This window comes from Symphalangus syndactylus, chromosome 8, assembly GCF_028878055.3.
Source record: "Symphalangus syndactylus isolate Jambi chromosome 8, NHGRI_mSymSyn1-v2.1_pri, whole genome shotgun sequence".
Lineage (NCBI taxonomy): Eukaryota > Metazoa > Chordata > Mammalia > Primates > Hylobatidae > Symphalangus > Symphalangus syndactylus.
Genome location: NC_072430.2, coordinates 142,282,220 through 142,301,242, shown reverse-complemented (window position 1 = coordinate 142,301,242; position 19,023 = coordinate 142,282,220). Strand labels below are relative to the sequence as shown.

Below are 19,023 nucleotides of genomic sequence, written 5' to 3'. Positions count from 1 at the left end.
AGCAGTCAAAGAAGCAGGCCTGAGGGTTGTCAAGGGTACCTTGGTTTTAACCCTTTGGATTTAGAGGATAATAGCCAGTTAAAAACAACAACAACAACGACACTCACACGTTACATTTTCTGTTTCTCTCAGAATCTCTGAGAAATCGGACAATTCCTAAAAGTATGAAAAAAGTATTCCTTGCTTTCTATCTAAAGAACATCCAAGCCCAGCCTTGATGGAATCAGTCCGCTGTCATTACTTCTCGTAACACACGACTCATGCTTGAGACTCTCAATAGAAATTATATCTGATCTCAGCTATTAACAAACTAGTTCCAGTGGTTCTTAATGAAAGCTCAAATAAGACTCTATCTCTCTCTGAGCTTGGTCATATATTTAATTCTTAAGTGGAGTAACTGTGTCTTTTCCCAATCAGCAGAAAATAATATAATTTTCTGAAAATCTCTGATACTCATAACTATTTCTCTATGGTGTTAAGAGAACAAAATAAAAATCAGAAAATATATATGAAGAGGAAAATCTTGAAGCATCTGATCGCACCTCATCTGAGCATGGTGGCTCTTTCATAGGCATGTTTTTTCATGGTTTTGATTTCAGCTTAGATGTTCTTCTAGAAAAACTGTCTCCAGTTTACATGTTGAAATTATACGTATCAATATTTCAAGTCACTTGGCAAAGAGTATGGTACTTTTATTCTCAGATGTTTGGATTTCCTGGATAAGTGGAGAGCCATTGTTTAAAAATATAAAAATACATAATGTAAATTATACATTATATATACATACATACACATGATATATCCACACATACATATAAACACACACACACACTAATCCTACCATTCCTTTTTTTTTTGGAGACAGGGTCTTCTCTGTTGCCCAAGCTGGAGTGCAGTGGTGTCAACACAGCTCACTGCAGCCTCAACCTTCCAGGCTCAAGTGATCCTTCCACTTCAGCTTCCCAAGTAGCTGGGACTACAGGCATGTACCACCTGGCTAATTGTTTTAATTTTTTTTAGAAATGATGTCTCGCCATGTTGTCCAGGCTGGTCTCGAACTCTTGGGCTCAAGTAATCCTCCCACCTTGGCCTCCCAAAGTACCAGAATTACAGGCATGGGCCACTGCAGGCAGCCTATTGTTAATATTCTGTATCATACTAATGCTTACTTTGTTTTTCTCTTCGTACTGCCGCCTAGATTCAGCCAGCTGTTCTTCAAGCTCCAGCAACATATCTTTTAGGGTATCAACCTGGTACATGAAGTTTGTCTTTTCGTTGTCTAGCTGAGCATTGGAAACCATAGCCTTCTTGTATTTCTCTTCCACTTCTGCTAGAGAGTCCTGTGGAAAGCAGGTCATATTTTTGAAATTGCAATAAAAAAATCAAAACAAAGAATCATTCAGTATTCTGTTTAAAAAAAACCCTCAGTCCTAAACTTAGACTATACTTCTTAGAGCAAATGGATCAGAAGAAGAAACACATAGCAACTTCAGATGCATGGAAATCCCCCTTTTCAATTTGGTCAAATTCTCATTGCTCAGAAAATTCACTATTAAAAGCACTGTACACACTCATTAGAACAAACAAGACACCAGTATGGAAAGGGATGTGGCCACAGAGGCAGTAGAGTCTCTGGCCCTACTCAGTAGCTGGGGAATCCTCCCAGCGTGGTGTCCTAGGGCTGGGTGTCAGGCTGTTCAACAGATTTCTGAAGAATCACTCAAGGCGTGTGACCAACCCCTGTGAAAGAGCCAGTGCGTGATGGCTGAGATAATTACACAGGGCCACAAGCCAGTGACTGCCAACCAGGCCAACTCTGGCTTATGAACCAGGAAAGGAGCAGTAGTGAGTTCAGATTTTTGACCCACAGGAAAATGGCATGCAGATCTCACTGGGTAGGTCGTGGAAAGACAAAGGTCACTCCCTTTGAAGGACAGTCCAGAGAAAGAGGCCTGTAAAATATGCATGGCGATGCCCTCACGTGCCTCACACCCTTGCAGGTCCCCAAACAGGAGGGGAAGTTGATTCCAGAACAGAGAGCGCGGAACCGTCAGGGCGCACACATGCAGAGCTAAAGGCAGAGGCAAGAGCTGCCTGTTCAGGTGCAGCAGAGGCTACGAGGGGCTGGAGGGACCAGTGCTGGTGTAGCTCTGCACCTCCACACCAGGACAGCTGTTTCAGGTGGAACCAGTGGGTCTCCGGTTGGTTCAGTGGCTCCCCAGCAGCATTTTTTTTTTTTGAAACAGTGTCTCACTCTGTCACCCAGGCTGGAGTGCAGTGGCACGATTTCGGCTCACTGCAGCCTCCACCTCCCGGGTTCAAGTGATTCTCCTGACTCAGCCTCCCAAGTAGCTGGGATTACAGGTGCGTGCCACCACACCCGGCTAATTTTTATATTTTTAGTAGAGACGGGGTTTCACCATGTTGGCCGGGCTGGTCTCAAACTCCTGACCTCAGGTGATCCACCCACCTTGGCCTCCCAAAGTGTGGAATTACAGGCGTGAGCCACCGCACCTGGCCAAGGGGCTCCCTTTTTCGCATGAATTGAAAGCCAGAGTCTTATTTTTCCCCCTTTCAGGAAAGGTCACAGATATGAAGATAGTGAATTAGTCATGACTGATGTCACCTCCTCTGTCTGGTGCCCTTTGATATTAAATTCAGATGATCTCTCAGGTACTTTCTAGGGGGCTGAAAAGGAAGAAACAGATATGCCACCCACTTCCAGATCCATGATCCGCTGCTGCCTAATGAAGACAGTCACTGATTGCTCACCTTACTGTCAAGGAACAGGGCAACCACATCTCCTGGCTGGTGCAATGAAGTCACTGCACACTCTAAAAGCAGTGTGCACATGCTCCAAGAAAGCCAATGCCATAGTCAGTCTTTACTTCAATTAGTAGCATTTTACAGGATGCAAATAACTGGGATGTTTCAAAAGTGTGGCATGTGAGGACGGCCTTATTAGTAGACATCAGATATTTTGAGAAGCAAATCAACCTCAGCATTTTTGTATACAACTACCACAAAAAGTGAAGAAAACCAAGAACCTTCTTTAAGTGTCTGGCACACACCTATGGGAAATGAGAAACTGGTTTTAAGCCTGGGGGAAGGATGGTGAGTACAAGGCATGCGTCAGGGAGTATGTTAGTAACCTTTTCTACTGGGCAGTTACATTTTCAAGTCTTGGTTCAAACAATGCATTTGGGAAAATGGTGAGTGTACATCCATGCAGGCATTCCTGCCATTGTGAGTTCTTCTGCAACCTGGAGCCTCTTTACAGTAAGCATACACTTTGAATTTCTTCTTTAGGATGTTGTTTTTTTTTAAGTTAAGTTGGGTTAATATCGTGAGACCACACGTCTGTGAATTGGTACCTTCATCTCTTTCAATCCCTGCATGTATTTGCCTTCTACATCCTGAATCTGGTCCTTTAACTCATTGAGTTCCTGGGGGAAATGGCAAAAAAGGCAGATGATGTTAAGGGAAAACAGGTAATTCCCTAAATCTTTTATACTTCAGGGTAGTTTCTATTTGGGTAGTCTGAGCACCCAATTTTCTTTTTTCAAGTGTTAAAGGAAAATAAACTTCAATATTTAAAGATTAAAGTTCAGGTGTATCCCATATGATATTTTTACATGATTTTATACAATTTTAGTGTATCTCATATGATTTTACACAGTTTAAAAAACAGGCAAAATAGAGCTTCTGAAAACGGTACAGGTTATTTCAACTCCTATTTAGTAATTCATTCAAGCACTTGGAGTTCCTGCCCTGTGCAAGATACAGTAAGATGCTAGAGGCAGAAACCAGTAGCACTTTTTCCCTGCATTTGTGGAACTCCAAGTCTCTACTTTGCCAAATTCCTGGTGCCAGGGACAGCATCTGGCATGAGCCAGCCCCTCAGTAAGTACTTGAACAAGTGAATGGCACGCACAACCTAAGGGCAGAGAAACATCAGGACTGCTGCCAACTCTGCTGCTCTGCTGTAGAAATGGAAACAACAGGCCAGGTGCAGTGGCTCATGCCTGGAATCCCAGCACTTTGGGAGGCCGCGGTGGGTGGATCACCTGAGGTCAGGAGTTCAAGACCACTCTGGCCAACATGGTGAAACCCCGTCTCCACTAAAAATACAAAAGTTAGCTGGGTGTGGTGGCGGGCGCCTGTAATCCCAGCTGCTCAGGAGGTTGAGGCTGGAGAATCACTTGAACCTGGCAGGTGGAGGTTGCCGTGAGCCAAGATCGTGCCATTGAACTCCAGAATGGGTGACAAAAGCAAAACTCTGTCTCAAAAAAAAAAAAAAAAGGAAAAAAAAAGGGAAGCAACAAGGAGCTGCAGGTGGCCCAGGGGTGGCACATGGGCAATGGCTCTTCTGGTTTTGTAAACTTATAAAACATAGGTGTTGGAAGCATCTTCAAGGTGACCCTGGCCAAACTCTGGTGGATGCTTAAATCCCTCTCCACCCTCCCTGGCAAATGGCCATCCAGCTGCTCAGACATCCCCAGTGAGACTTGCTTCCCTTTTAAACCTAGTTTAAAGCACTAGAAAATTCAGAATCTGAGTCAATTCTGGCTCCTTTCAGCTGCTTCTCTCTTGGTTCTGTTCCCTGGAGGGCACAGGTCTAGTCACCTCACCTGCCCTTCCAGTCTTTAGGTTTCAGATGCACTGTCCCCAGTTACTTTAACAAATAGCACCGTGTTTCTCTCTCACACACGGCATGCTACCAGATGCCTGGCACTGTCCTGGGTGCTGAGGATAGAGCAGAGAATAATACCTACACTACAGTGGGAGAAAAAAATCATTAAAATACAAAGATGAGGTCTACTAAAGGCATATTACAACGAGAAAGGAAAGGGCATGTTCTAGGCCGAAGGGGAACATACTTAGCGGGGAGGGGTTGTGTGAAAGTAGGTAAAGCCGTCCGGTGTCCAAACTTGTGGACTGAATGTCTGTCTACGCAGACCAAGCATACAGAGATGACCAGGCACATCAACACGACGCGCCGAGTGCTCTCACTAAGGTATTCCCCGGGTGCTGAGGGGCGCAGGGGGCTGGCACACAGTCCACCCTGCTGGGGGGTCAGTGGGTAGGATGAGATTCTTGCAGGAGACACTATCTGAGCTGGGTCTTGATGTTAGCAGAACACCATATTTCAGGGGAGGTGAGGGAGATAGGACCAAGAAGAAAGATCCAGAACTTTATGAATTAAGTCTTTTTTTTTTTAATCTAAAGACTGATTTTTACAAAAGGTTCTCTCAAGTCGTGAGTAGGAAGAAAGCATCTCACCTTGATTTCCCTGATGGACGCCTCGGTGTCGATGGAGATGGAGGTGTCTCCGCTGCCTCTCCGAGAGGAAGTCCCACCCAGAGAGGCCAGGGTGGCTGCAGACAGGCCCGGCATGTTACGAGAACCCTGGAACGTTGGGAGGCTCAGATGCTGATATGGTTTGGCTCTGTGTCCCCACCCAGATCTCATCTGGAACTGTAATCCCCATAATCCCCACAGGGCGAGGGAGGGACCTGGTGGGAGGTGACTGGATCACGGGGGCAGTTTCCCCCATGCTGTTCTCGTGATAGTGAGTGGGCTCTCAGGAGATCTGATGGTTTTGTAAGTGTGTGACAGTTCCTCCTTCACACGTTCTCTCTCCTGTCGCCTTGTGAAGAAGGTGCCTGCTTCCCTTTTCACCATGATTGTAAGTTTCCTGAGGCCTCCCAAGCCATGCAGAACTGTGAATCAATTAAAGCTCTTTTCTTTGTAAATTACCCAGTCTCAGGGAAGTTCTTTATGGTAGTGTGAGAACGGACTAACACAGATGCGATTTCAGACAAAACCAAAACTGCATATAAATCTAACATCACAGGACTGTTACTTTAATTCCATTTCCAAATTGACAACTCTTCATGGGCTTATGGTAAGCTATAAGGAGAGGATCATTTCCAGGCACCTCCTAGATGCTCTGCAATCGGCTGGATTAACCCTAAACTCCATGGTGGGGCCCATCATAAACGCCTCCCTGCTCTGCAGGGTCTAACGCACACTGGACAGGACTCCCGGTGGCCTACGTACGGGGAAGAGATGCCAGGTTAGGTGGGCTGCTTTCTAGTCCAGTTCCCTCACTGGGGAGCATCTTTATTAAAAAAGACCAAGCAACATATTTTCTTATCAATTTCATCCACAACCTTTGGGCCCCTCTAGGTTTATGAACGATTCCTTACCTTCTCACTAAAATCTTTTTCTGGTCTCTCTTCTACCTGCAGAGGAAAATAGACAAAATGTTACATACTTTAAAAACATTAAGGCCGGGCGCGGTGGCTCAAGCCTGTAATCCCAGCACTTTGGGAGGCCGAGGCGGGTGGATCACAAGGTCAGGGCTAAGAATGATTAAAAAACAAAATTCGCTTCCTTTGTAATTTAGAAGCAGAAAAGTGGGACCCTCCAAATTTGGCTTTTCACACCTCTCCTATTTGGACATCTGTGAGGCCCCTTCTTCTCCTGTCCTCATTTGGATGTCCCTGAGGACTCTTCTCCTGTCCTCGGGTAGGAGTCTCAGTGGGACCCACAGCAGCCTGTGGAACTACGAGAGGGGGTGCACCTGAGGAACGGACCCTGGAGAGAGCCCTGCACCATGAGGGTGTCTCGGGACAAGAGGCAGAGGCCGGCAGCGGTGTGACTTCTTTCTTGGCTCAGCATCCAACAAAAGACAGGTTTCTTTTTTTCTTTTTCTTTTTTTTTTTTTTTTTTTTTTTTTTTTTTTTTTTTTTTTTTTTTTTTTTTTTTTTGCAGGGCTGGTTGCGGGGAAGGGTTGTTTAAACAAAGATTAACTACCTGGAGTGCTGCTTTTTTTTTTTTTTTTTTTGGCACATTGAAGGTTCTTATCATAACCCCACTGAGAAGGTTACCAAGGTTGAGTTTGTCTCCAAACTCTCTGGGAAAAGCTGTCAACTAATCATGTTTTCCCCATCTTGTCTTCAACCCAGCTTCCCGTAGCTCAGAACTTCTTCACTTTGATTGTCAGAAAATCAGCCAAAGACATGCGCGGCAACTGCAGACCATATGTTTGATTCAGAAGATCTGAGAGGTAACCTGGGACTCTGCAGTCACCCTTGTGAGCTCACACAGAGATAATTCAGAATGAAGCTGGAGAAATCCCGACGGAAAGCTGCTGAGGCCGCGGCTCAGCAACACTCGAGCTGCACAGACGCTGGTGCCGGGGACCAGCAGCTCAGCACAGGGATGCAGGTGCTATGCTCAGGGTGCCAGAGAGATGGTGACCTCCAAATGACCACTTTCCATCTATGGCCCGAGTCCCTGGTGGGCCAGATGCTCCTGCCTCACCATCCGGTCCCACCAGGAAGGCTCACTAATGGCCACCTTCCCTCCTGCAAACTAACTGCCACCTTCCCTCCTGCAAACTAACTGCCACCTTCCCTCCTGCAAACTACCTTCAACTTCTCCTCCAAGGACACCTGGAGCAACGCTAAAACAACATAATCAGGAGTTATAGCTGGTCAGCCAGTTAAGGGATCAAATGGAATCCCACAAAATACTCAGTTAATCCAAAAGAAAGCAAAATCCAGGACCAGCTCTTAGCTCAGGGTGGCCATGTTTAAGGGTCTCCTACTCAACAGATCCAAGCTAAACCCTGCAGCCTGGCCCCAAAGCCATCACATAGTGTCACCCACCCACCCCACACCCAGGTCTTCAAAAATAAACATTCTACTCTCATCTAACCAGTCTCCTGTGTCCCAAGAGCAGGAGCGGAAATGGGGGCAAGAGGCCACATCCCTCAGGCCAGTGGGATGCAGTCAGGGGCAGGCTGGCCTCTCTCCCCTCTTTGCTAAATAAGCCCTGTGGGCAGGGTGGTGGTGGGCAGTCCCTCTGCCCACTTAGCCACAGCTGCTAAGGACCCACCCAAGGTGGGGCCTGTCCAAGACCACGTGTTCATGGGAGCTTTCCACAATCCCAGCTGCTTACGGCTCTCCTCCCTGATGCCCATTCTCACGTTGGGTGCGGCCCAGCTATACCGCAGCGAAGACGGCTCTCTCCCTCCATGGCCCATACCATCTGCATTTGCTGATGTGTCAAAATGCACATCGAGAGTTATTTTTTCAGATGTGCACGCCACATCAGCCTAACTGTGTACTTGGAGGCATAAAGGCAGACTCCGAACAGATGAGTACCAAGGCAGGCTCCGATGAGATAGGTACCAAGGCAGACTCTGATCAGATGGGCACCATCTCATCTAGCAGAGCCCCAGAAGCCCTGCAACCATGTTCTGAGTTGTGAGGATGACTTGAGCAATTCAAGTGTGGTTCTTCTCTTCACGTGGAAATAAAAATATTCCTGAAATGTTTTTCAAATCAAAATTTCAAAGCCAGGTGCGGTGGCTAATGTCTGTAATCTCAGTACTTTGGGAGGCTGAGGCGGGCAGATCACTTGAGGTCAGGAGTTTGAGACCAACCCGGCCAACATGGCGAAACCGTCTCTATTAAAATTACAAAAATTAGCTGTGCGTGGTGACATGCACCTGTAATCCCAGCTACTCAGGAGGTTGAGGCAGGAGAATCTCTTGAACCCAGGAGGCAGAGGTTGCAGTGAGCTGAGATCATGCCACTGCAATCCAGCCTGGGCGACAGAGTGTAACTCTGTCTCGAAAAAATAATAAAATAAAATAAATAAAAGTTCAAATAACAAGGAAATGTGAACTATCTATCTAGCACTTAGTGTGCTGGAGAATAAATTCATTAAATCTCCTGGGCCCAAAGCCTTTATTGCTTAGAATAAGTTAGTTTGCAGAACAAATATTAATAAGATGAAAATAAAGAGGCTAGTTTAGCTCTTGGTGGGATATGAAAATCCAGTTTAACAGACTGCCAAACTACCACTGAAAAGCCTGTGGCATTTTTTTTTTTTTTTTTTTTTTGAGACGGAGTCTCGCTCTGTTGCCCAAGCTGGAGTGCAGTGGCGCAATCTCGGCTCACTGCAAGCTCCGCCTCCTGGGTTCACGTCATTCTCCTGCCTCAGCCTCCCGGAGCAGCTGGGACCACAGGCGCCCACCACCACGCCCGGCTAATTTTTTTGTATTTTTAGTAGAGACGGGGTTTCACCGTGGTCTCGATCTCCTGACCTCGTGATCCGCCCGCCTTGGCCTCCCAAAGTGCTGGGATTACAAGCGTGAGCCACCGCGCCTGGCCAGCCTGAGGCATTTTTGCTCCACGGTGTAAAAGGTACGTTTTCTGGCTGCTGGTCAGCAATGGATAAATATTGTGGAGAAATAAACAAAGCTCCAGGAATGCATTCGTTTACCGACAAAGATATCTGAGACCGTAAAAGAAGGGCCCACCCAAGTCTTTTTTTCCTTCTGGTATTTCTTGCAAGAAAGCTGAGAAAGAATACACACAGGGTCCATAAACCTTGATTTTGGGAGGACAGGGCTTTAACACATCTTTGTTCTGCATGGTTTTGCTTGTAACCGTCTATATCTATTGTTTTTCTAATTTGTAAAGTATCAAATAAGGGAAAAAACCCCCAAAATCATAGCCGTTTCTGTCATTTTTAAAAAGTCCTTGCTCCGAAGAATGTAATGGACTCAAAATAAAATCTGGGCATATTTTTAAGTAGAGACCATGCAGAGAAAAATTAAAAATTAAGCTCTTGTTGAAAGGTGATGGCAAATGAACGTTTAACCTATCTCTATTTTACATAGTAGAGTAAATTTCATTTTGTGTGTCTCCCGAATGAAAAAGGATTTGTCAGCTTTCTTCAAACACAGGGAGGCTATTCAGCCCCGTGGAAAGCCACGCAGCCCCACTCGCGTCCACCAGATGGCGGTGTGTCGCAGCTGCAGGGGTCGGGCCGGGACAGAAGCCGCAGGCAGCGGAGCCCACCTTAACCAAGCCCCTTTCCTAAGCCCTAGCAGAGCCAGGTAAGGAATCAGATGTTGTGTTTCATCTTGACATAAAGCACAGCACTTCCTCCCTAAAATGACGAAGATATGGAAGACATGAAGGAATTTTAAACACTGTCATGGCCACTGCATGGCATGGTGTGGGGACCTGGAGGAGGTGGGCATTGTGCAGAGAGGGGTCCAGAGGACACGGTGGCTGACGACGGTCCAGACCCACCCTAGACCAGGACGGGAAAGCACCGGACTCTGCAGACAGTGGCCTCCTGCACCGGAAGGGCTACAGCGCCGAACACATTGCAGCCTGTTAGCTTCATGACTCTCGTACTGAGTGATACTAGACATTTCAGGTCAGGGTGAAAACGTCACACTAACAGGTTTACAAAGTATGTGTGTTGTATTTTATAGTCACAGCTGAGTGTACACAGACATCATTGAAAATCTACTGGAAACAGTCACTTCCAAAACACGTCTGTGGAAGTTTAGTTTACATCAAGTTTCCTTTCAAAAACAAATGCTTCAAGGAGCACATTAAATATTTTATTAATTCCAACCTCCTAACATTGTGTCATTGTGTCTAAGGGAGTTTGCTATCTAGGCTTCTGTACACACGATGCCTGGTGAGACTAAGACGCTAAGTTTTCCATGTTCCAGCTGCCTGTCCATTTTCCTAGAGAAAGAATATGTGGCACCTGTTCATGTACCCAGAGAGACCCTACTCAAGGGCCCAGGTACAAAAGGAACCTGTCCTCAACGCCCAGCCAGGCAACACCAGACCTGGATGGAAAAAGGGATCACCGAAGCAACATCCTTGCGAGGTCCTTCTTGAGACACAAACAAACAGCAAACACTGCTTAGAAAACACCCATTTTAAGGGTAATTTTCCTTCACATTTAAATGATAGCACAGTCTACCACTAGGGTGACAGGTTTTGGTTTTAAATCCAATAATATTTACTTTAGCCTGAATGACTTATCTTTGAACTCTGGTGTTTATAATTCAAGACCTGTTTTTCCACCTGGTCCCCGCCCCTGCCTCTTTGTGCAACAAAAAACATGAGGCAAAATAGTGTTGTTTTTCTAATTCAAATGGGCAGAGATCTGAGTTCATTGCTCCTGTTTTCTCTGAGTACACAAGGGAAGATATGGACCTGGGCTCCCCTTGGGACATTCCTGATGGATGTTTCAGAAACGTGATGGCTTCGCCAGGTTCCCAGTGGGATTTTGGGGCCTAGATGACCCAGACCTGTTAGCTTCACTAGGTGGAGTCACTCTGCTTGGGTGTGGCCCAAGCCCGGGCCATCAAACCTCTGGATCCCAGCTCTCTCGAGGCACCTTTGCCTCCCCTCACACCTCTGCTGCTGGGCTTCACAACGTGTGATCCCCAACAAGCATCCATCTGCCCCTGTCTGTGCGTCCCATGAGGGCTGGGGCAAGTCTACATTTGCCCATACAACGGCCCTGTTTCCAGAACATTCCAGGTGCTCAATAAACACTGAATGAATGAGTAAAACAACTTCCTCAAGGAGAAGATCCTGGCCGAGCTGGAGAGGAAGAAAACACAGCTCATCCACAGCATGGGAGAAGATGAGAATGAGGTGAACAGTATTCTATGTCTGTCTCGAGATGGGGCCGATGCCCTCTCTGCTTTCCCAAGGACCCTGGGAGGACCAAGTGGGTGGAGAAAACTTTAAGTCTTGACCCCGGTGGTGGTCTCTGGACACTGAAGCATTTTCATTTTCTCGAAGTGGGACAAGCAGTCACTTCCTTCATTCTGGTTACTACTGCCCTTTAATAGCACTGCCTTCCCTCCACCCTTCAGGGGGTACCAGCCCTCCCTCCCCTGTGACAGGTGTGACACATTCACCTGTGCACCTGTATCTCCCAAACCCAGGGCGGGACTCCCTACAGAGCCTCCAGGGTTGACCCTGCCTGACTTCGTATTTTTCTTGTCCTCTGTCCTCACTCATACTGGCCCTGGAAACGTGTTCCTGATGAAGTCCCCGGCCTGGGAGCATTTCCCATGAGCTCTCGCTACAACTGTATCTCATTCCTGGCTAACCCCAGCCAAGGAGAAATAAAGTAACCATGCGTTTTTTTTGGTTTTTGTTTTTTGGGTTTTTTTTCGCTTTTTAAGGGTATCATGACCCCTCTTTCTAGGGGAAGCACAAGAAGTTTATGTGCCCAGCTAGATGTCCCAAGCCAGGAATGAGAGCTGTGACATCTGAACCCGGGTTCTGAAACTCCCTGCCTCAGAGCACTGCCTGCTCCATGTGACCTCAAGGAAGGCCAGACTGGAGGGTCATTCACCTTTGCCACCGCGCTTACCCCAGGCCCTGCCTGAGACCTGTCGCTCCTCCCTCCCAGGCTGAAGGACCGGGGAGTCCCATCCAGGCCCTCCTGGCTTCTTCCCATCAACAAGGCCAAACACATCCACTAGCACTTTCTGTTGTCCCAGGAGATCCAAAATATACCAGCAATGGTGTAAACGTCTCAAGACGGAAAACAGAAATGGAGTCAATTCAGTATAAGAGGACCATGAGTTTTGGAAATTATGGAAATAAGCTAGCTTAGTTCTGTCTCCCAGGCTCTCTTCAGATACCAGGGACGCTGCCTGTGCTCACCATCTTTCTATCCTCGACATGATCAATCAAGGGATACCGTAACCACATCCCCTAGGGAACTGCCCTGCACGCTACAGAGACCTCTCTGCATTCTAAGAACCACATACAGGAGGTTTCATCAGATGTAAGGCACCCAGGATGAGATGGGGGACAGCCTCGTCCCTCACTGCGGGACTGACCTTTGTTCCCTAAGTGTGCCAACCGCCCCGCAATCAACTGACCTTTGTTAGTTGAGCAGTCGATTCAGGGAAGGAAGAGCAGATACAAGGAGATCACCCACCCCCGTCAGGTCCCAGGACGCCCAGGAAGGCTGAACCCACATCTCTCTGTTTATGATCATCTAATAAACCTGTGAGTAAATTTTCTACAAATTTAGAAAACACATGACAAAGAAGTTTGTATCATTTCAATCTCTTCGGTCAATTTCATATGACAAAGAAATTTGTGTCATTTCAATCTCTAAGTGGCTATATTGAGCCCTGTTATTTTGAGACCTCATCATATGCTTGAATAAAGACAATGCATATGCACTGGAACCAGGCGGAGGGTACAGAGGGCATTAAGGGTGTTTGGGATTCACTGAAAGTAAAGCCACAACATTCTTCTGTCAATTGTAAATACTTATATTTTCTTTTCTTTTTTTTTTTTTTTAAGACAGAGTCTTGCCTTGTCGCCCAGGCTGGAGTGCAGTGGTGCGATCTCAGCTCACTGCAACCTCCACCTCCTGTATTCAAGTGATTCTCCTGCCTCAGCTTCCCAAGTAGCTGGGATTACAGGCATGCGCCACTACACCCGGCTAATTTTTGTATTTTTAGTAGAGATGGGGTTTCTCCATGTTGGCCAGGCTGGTCTCCAACTCCTGACCTCAAGTGATCCACTTGCCTCAGCCTCCCAAAGTGCTGGGATTACAGGCGTGAGCCACTGCGCCTGGCAATACTTATATTTTCTTTTCTGAAAAGTGAGTGTGAGAAGACAAAGCAATTCTACATTAAATTTATTATGGAAAACATTTCTTCCTGGTAGTTTTAAGTGATCACATAAGTTAGCTTATGTTTATTGCTCTACTATAGAGTATAAGATAATACAGAGATCCCAACTTAAAGGAAGACACAGCCATGGGGGCTGGCCAGTTTTACTGAGTCTGTGATCTGAAATTCCTTAGTTCACAACCATTTACTTTCGGTTATTTGAATAACAGCATCAAGACCAACTTGTCAGGTTTGAAAATGGGAAATCATGTCGTAATGAACAGCTGAATATCTTCCTGTTATTGCCTGATGCACTCTGGGGAAAGATTACTGGGGGGTGCTGTGCCCCTGGAGTTTGCATGGTAGCTGCCACCTCACACTCCCTGCACACATTTGGCTTCTCTCACTGCTGACTGCTGGGCTCTGGGATGGGGAGGGGTGGAACACAAACTCAATGCCTGTGAGGCCAGGTGGGCAGAGCCAAATGTGTGACAAGATTGGGTGTCTGCAACTTATACAGAGGGGAGAGTCTTCCCCCAGAGAAATAGGCACTGGCGTTGTAAGGCCCACCCGTTTTGAACTCTCTTTTCCTGCTCTCCATGGCTGGATGGAGGAGATAAACATTCCTCCAGCACAGGAAAGTCATGCTGCACAGTGATGAATGGCACCTGGGCTGTGGCCTCGGGGTCATGAAAATAGTGGGTGGGGTGGAGGCTGCACAGTTCTGCAACGTAGCCTCAGAGTCAGTGGCCAGAGATACTGGGTTTTCTTCCCCCAAAGAAGCTGATATCTGCATTTGCTGATACCTGAATGCAGGTATCAGGTGCTAGGTAGGAAACATCACAGTTTTAAAAGACTGCATCTAATTTAAAACACAAACAAGCCACCAGCACCACAGCAGGAAAAGCCCACCAAAAAAGGTACATCCACGCAAGCAGGAGGTCTGAGCGCTGTGACTTCTTGGTTGATTACTAGGAACGTTACTGAAATTGTAGGGATCAGCACGCTGAAGTATGGTGTTCAGTAACTAACTTAAGAGCCACATTTTAACTTCTCTATGGCTGGGAGAAGTTTTTGTTTTTGTTTTCTAGAGACAGGGTCTCACTCTGTTGTCCATGCTGAAATGCAGTGGCACAATCATAGCTCATTGCTACCTTGAACTCCTGGGCTCAAGCCATCCTCCCACCCCAACCTCCTGAGTAGCTGCGACTACAGGTTCGTGCCTCCACACCTGGCTAATTTTTTTTTTTTTTTTTTTTTTTTTTACTGTTTAGAGATGGGGGGGTCTTGCTATGTTGGTCAAGCTGATCTCCAACTCCTGGCTTCAAGAAATCCTCCTGCCTCAGCCTCCCATGACGCTGGGATTACAGATGTGAGCCACCACCCCATGACGCTGGGATTACAGATGTGAGCCACCACACCCAGCTCAGGCTGGAAATGTTGATATGAGTGGAGACGAACAGGGAAGCCTTGCCCATCTTTGCCTTTACTCCCCAAGGTTTCTCACCGGCTCTTGAGGGTGGTTGTGCAGGTCTGGTTGTGCAGCCTGGAGCCCCTTCCCCGGCCATGTGCCCAACCCCCTCCTCCATTCCCACAGCCCCCAGGCCAAAACTGTCCTGCAAACTCTCCCTTTAAAAAGAGTCATAGAGTCACCTTCAAGCATCGGATCAGGTAAAACTGTGTCAAATTCCAACAACCCAGGGGAAAACACACAATAATGAGACTTAACAAGCTGGGGATGACCTAACAGGGCTCCTATTTTCTGAAACAAAACTTGGGCCACGCTGAGTGACAAACAGGATGCAGGGCTGCAAATCTGCACATTTCGAAGGATCTGAGAACCAGAAGGGTAACGAATGATTGGGGCCCAACTGGGAGTGTCCCGGGATCTACAGTTCACGCTTTACCTTAAACACTGTCTGGGTCTGATCACAGGTAACACTTCAAGAAAACATTAACAGTCAATACTTCAAATTTTTAAATCATAAAAAGAAAACCACACATCCGTGCATATGGCTGTATTATTTTCTCCCTTTGTATAAAGTTTCTCTCCTCTAAGATCCGCATCTCTAAGCACAGCTAACAATTTCTTTTACGGTCCTTGAAAAGTTGAGCAATGTAATCCTAATAATATCACCGCAGAGTAATATTCTAAATTTGGAGACGTTGGAAGAGGAGGATAAGGGAAGGGGGAGGGAGGGTGACGTTGAGTAGGCGCAAGGCCAGGAGGCCGACTTACCACAGGGCTGGCCCGGGCCGAGCTGGCCCTGGAGGAGGCACGGGAGCTGGAGTTGAGGTGGCCGCTGTACTCCGAGGGCTGCCCATACAGCCGCCGCCAGGACATGCAGCCAGAAACAAAGGAACAGGGTCAGCAAAGGATCAAGGAGAATAAAGGCCGACAGAAAACATGCAGTAAGTGGTGAGGTTAGCCACGCACAGCAAGGAAAAGAGAGTTAGGGTTAGACAGCAAATGCATATTCAAATCAGTGCTGGCTAAGAATAAAAAAAATCACATTATCAGAGGAACACAGAATTTTCTCAGAGTTAGGAGGAAGAAAATAACACAAAGCACCTGTTCAACTGGGTGTGCAGTCACACCTAGTGTAGACACAGAAAGCCACCCTGTGGATGTGGAGATGACTGTTTTGAGAACTTAGGCTGCCTTCCGGCACAGAAACTGAAGACTCGGACAGGGCGCTTGGCGCTTTAGCAAGGGAACATTTTTGCTTCTCCACTATCTTTCCAAGTGGAAGCAAAATGAGAGTTAGGGTTAATAGAAAATTATGTATGGCTTTTTAAATTGCCAGATTACCATCTACCTGGGTGGTTGCTACATACACATCTGTCTATCCATTTATCTGAACTTTCTCACTTCTGGTGAAGGAAAATACCAGCAACTCGATTATCTGGAAGCTACACCCTTGTAACTTTGATTTATATTCACATCTGCTAGTCTTAGATACATTTTCACGTTATTATAAACATTCTCATATTCTTCTTAAGCAAGGCATGGTGGGGCGGGGGCAGGATTTCAACACTATTTAGTATCCCGACACGTCCCGAGGAGCATCTTCAAGAGAGACCCACGCAGTATCCTACAGCGAGCCCCACCACTGCTGAAGACCCTTCCACTCCAGCCCCTGGACACCCTGCACTGTGTCGGGCACAGAACCCTCTGCTGGCCACACAGCCTCTGCTGGGGACCTGCAGGGAGTCCCTGCTTGCGAATTATAAGGAAGCCCAGATCTTCAGGGGCGCTCGTGATCTCATCTACATCTTCAGGGGCGCTCGTGATCTCATCCAGATCTTCAGGGGCGCTCGTGATCTCATCCAGATCTTCAGGGGCGCTCGTGATCTCATCCAGATCTTCAGGGGCGCTCGTGATCTCATCCAGATCTTCAGGGGCGCTCGTGATCTCATCCAGACCTTCAGGGGCGCTCGTGATCTCATCTAGATCTTCAGGGGCCCTCGTTTTCTCATCCAGATCTTCAGGGGCGCTCGTGATCTCATCCAGATCTTCAGGGGTGCTCGTGATCTCATCCAGATCTTCAGGGGCGCTCGTGATCTCATCCAGATCTTCAGGGGCGCTTGTGATCTCATCCAGATCTTCAGGGGCGCTCGTGATCTCATCCAGATCTTCAGGGGCGCTCGTGATCTCATCCAGATCTTCAGGGGCGCTCGTGATCTCATCTAGATCTTCAGGGGCGCTCGTGATCTCATCTAGATCTTCAGGGGCCCTCGTTTTCTCATCCAGATCTTCAGGGGCGCTCGTGATCTCATCCAGATCTTCAGGGGCGCTCGTGATCTCATCCAGATCTGCAGGGGCGCTCGTGATCTCATCCAGATCTTCAGGGGCGCTCGTGATCTCATCCAGATCTTCAGGGGCGCTCGTGATCTCATCCAGATCTTCAGGGGCGCTCGTGATCTCATCCAGATCTTCAGGGGCGCTCGTGATCTCATCTCAAATACCATCTTTTAGTTTGTTTCCTCACCAGGGCAAGTGACCAGATGAGGCCTGACAAACTCAAGAAATACTTGTTGAATGAACAAATGATTTCAACTGTAGACTAAAATAACCATCAAATGTCAATTGAAAGCATTAAATGTTGTACAGGGCTGTAGACAAGATGGGCAAGTTCCCCAGACCCATCCACCTCTATTTTATTTGATAAATGTTTACTCTACACTTACACTCAGGGGCAAGACGTTGTTTCAGATACACAGATAATACTGCTGTGTACACAGCACGTGTACAGCATCAATGCCACATTTGAGATATACAAGAAAATCACCAGTATTACTAGCCTCACTTTTCGGCATTCTCGTTGAAAATAAAGGAAAACACTTAATGTCAGCACTTTAAAGCAGAAGAATTTTGCCTGAGGGTTTCCTGATATAAAAGAGAGGGAAACTTCATCCTGCAGCAAATCCTTCTCCATTCTATGCCATTCATGCCCTGGTTTATGGTGCAAAGACATAGTGAACTGTTGTGAATACAGCTTACTGCCCACCCCAGCTTCCCTAAGCAAAAGCAGCTCTCAAACCTTCCAATTCGACCAAATCATGCAGAAAAAAACAAAGTTAAAAGTCTACATTGCCATGGTCCACGTGCACCTTATGTTTAGGAGTTACGTGGCTAACGTGCAGCTAATGTAAGTCAGAAAGCTTTAAGTCTGAATCACGGCTCCATCTCTTGTTAGCCACGTGGCTGTGGGAGTTCCTTAGCCCGTCATCTGTGACATGGAAGTAAGGATGTGGGCCAAATGGAGGAGCTGAGGACTAGGAAAGGGGGTACGTGTTGGGCTTCTTCTCTATTTCCACTTTCTGCCAGAAACAACTTCCTTGGCTCCTGTATCAGACGACGACGCTGGTGATGACTATGTCCCAGCTTTGTCACAACACCGAAGAAAGTCACTTCACGCTCAGGAGCTGCGCGGGGGCCATTCCTGGTCCTCCAGGTGCAGGACAAGTCCTCCACAGTAGGACCACAGCTGTCTGTGCAGGCCTGGAGGAAGCCTGGACCCTGAGGTCATGACCACTTGGGGCTGGGACCTCAGGCCTGGGCCCCACAGCCGCTCTGGACACCATCCTGGGCCGCAACCTCCCTATACATTGGACCGAGCGGGCGTGGCTCTCTCCCAAGGCCCTCCTGTAAACATAAGGAACGGAGTATCCACTTGGAGGGGAACTGTGAGGGTTCCAGGGAAAAGATGGGAGAGGTTGGGAGGTCAGGAACTTCCTCATCCCTTCCCTCTTCCTCACGATGCTAATTTGCTGCCCACAGCAGAGCTGACCATCCCTATTTTAGGCAGTTGTGCTGCCAGGACAAGATGACCTTCTGTTTTCTTAACTCTCTAAGGCCATCACTTCCAGGCAATTCTTGTGGGGGCTAAAAGCACAGAAATCACTGCTCGCAGAAGAGCAATGAGAGCCAAGGATCTAGGGCTGACGACTCCCGAAGCCCATCTCAGAGGTGACACAGGAGCATCTGGACAGCATCAGGAGCCCTCCGTCCTGCCAGATCTTAGAGT

At 47.3% G+C, this 19,023-nt stretch overlaps 1 protein-coding gene across 30 annotated transcripts in view; it reads right to left on the bottom strand.

Annotated features, from left to right (window-relative positions):
* Window positions 1-19,023, bottom strand: part of LRRFIP1 (LRR binding FLII interacting protein 1) — a 158,573-nt gene that overhangs the window by 25,855 nt on the left and 113,695 nt on the right. For 11 of the 30 annotated variants that reach the window (XM_063645795.1, XM_063645799.1, XM_063645794.1 and 8 more), the window contains 3 exons: window positions 6,213-6,248; window positions 5,284-5,409; window positions 1,170-1,340 (listed from right to left, as the gene is read on the bottom strand). In XM_063645795.1, the coding sequence (XP_063501865.1) occupies window positions 1,170-1,340; window positions 5,284-5,409; window positions 6,213-6,248 (333 nt within the window). Of the gene's footprint in view, window positions 1-1,169; window positions 1,341-3,374; window positions 3,447-5,283; window positions 5,410-6,212; window positions 6,249-15,731; window positions 15,810-19,023 lie in introns of all 30 variants that reach the window. The other 19 variants (XM_055291096.2, XM_063645783.1, XM_063645784.1 and 16 more) reach the window with 3 other exon arrangements.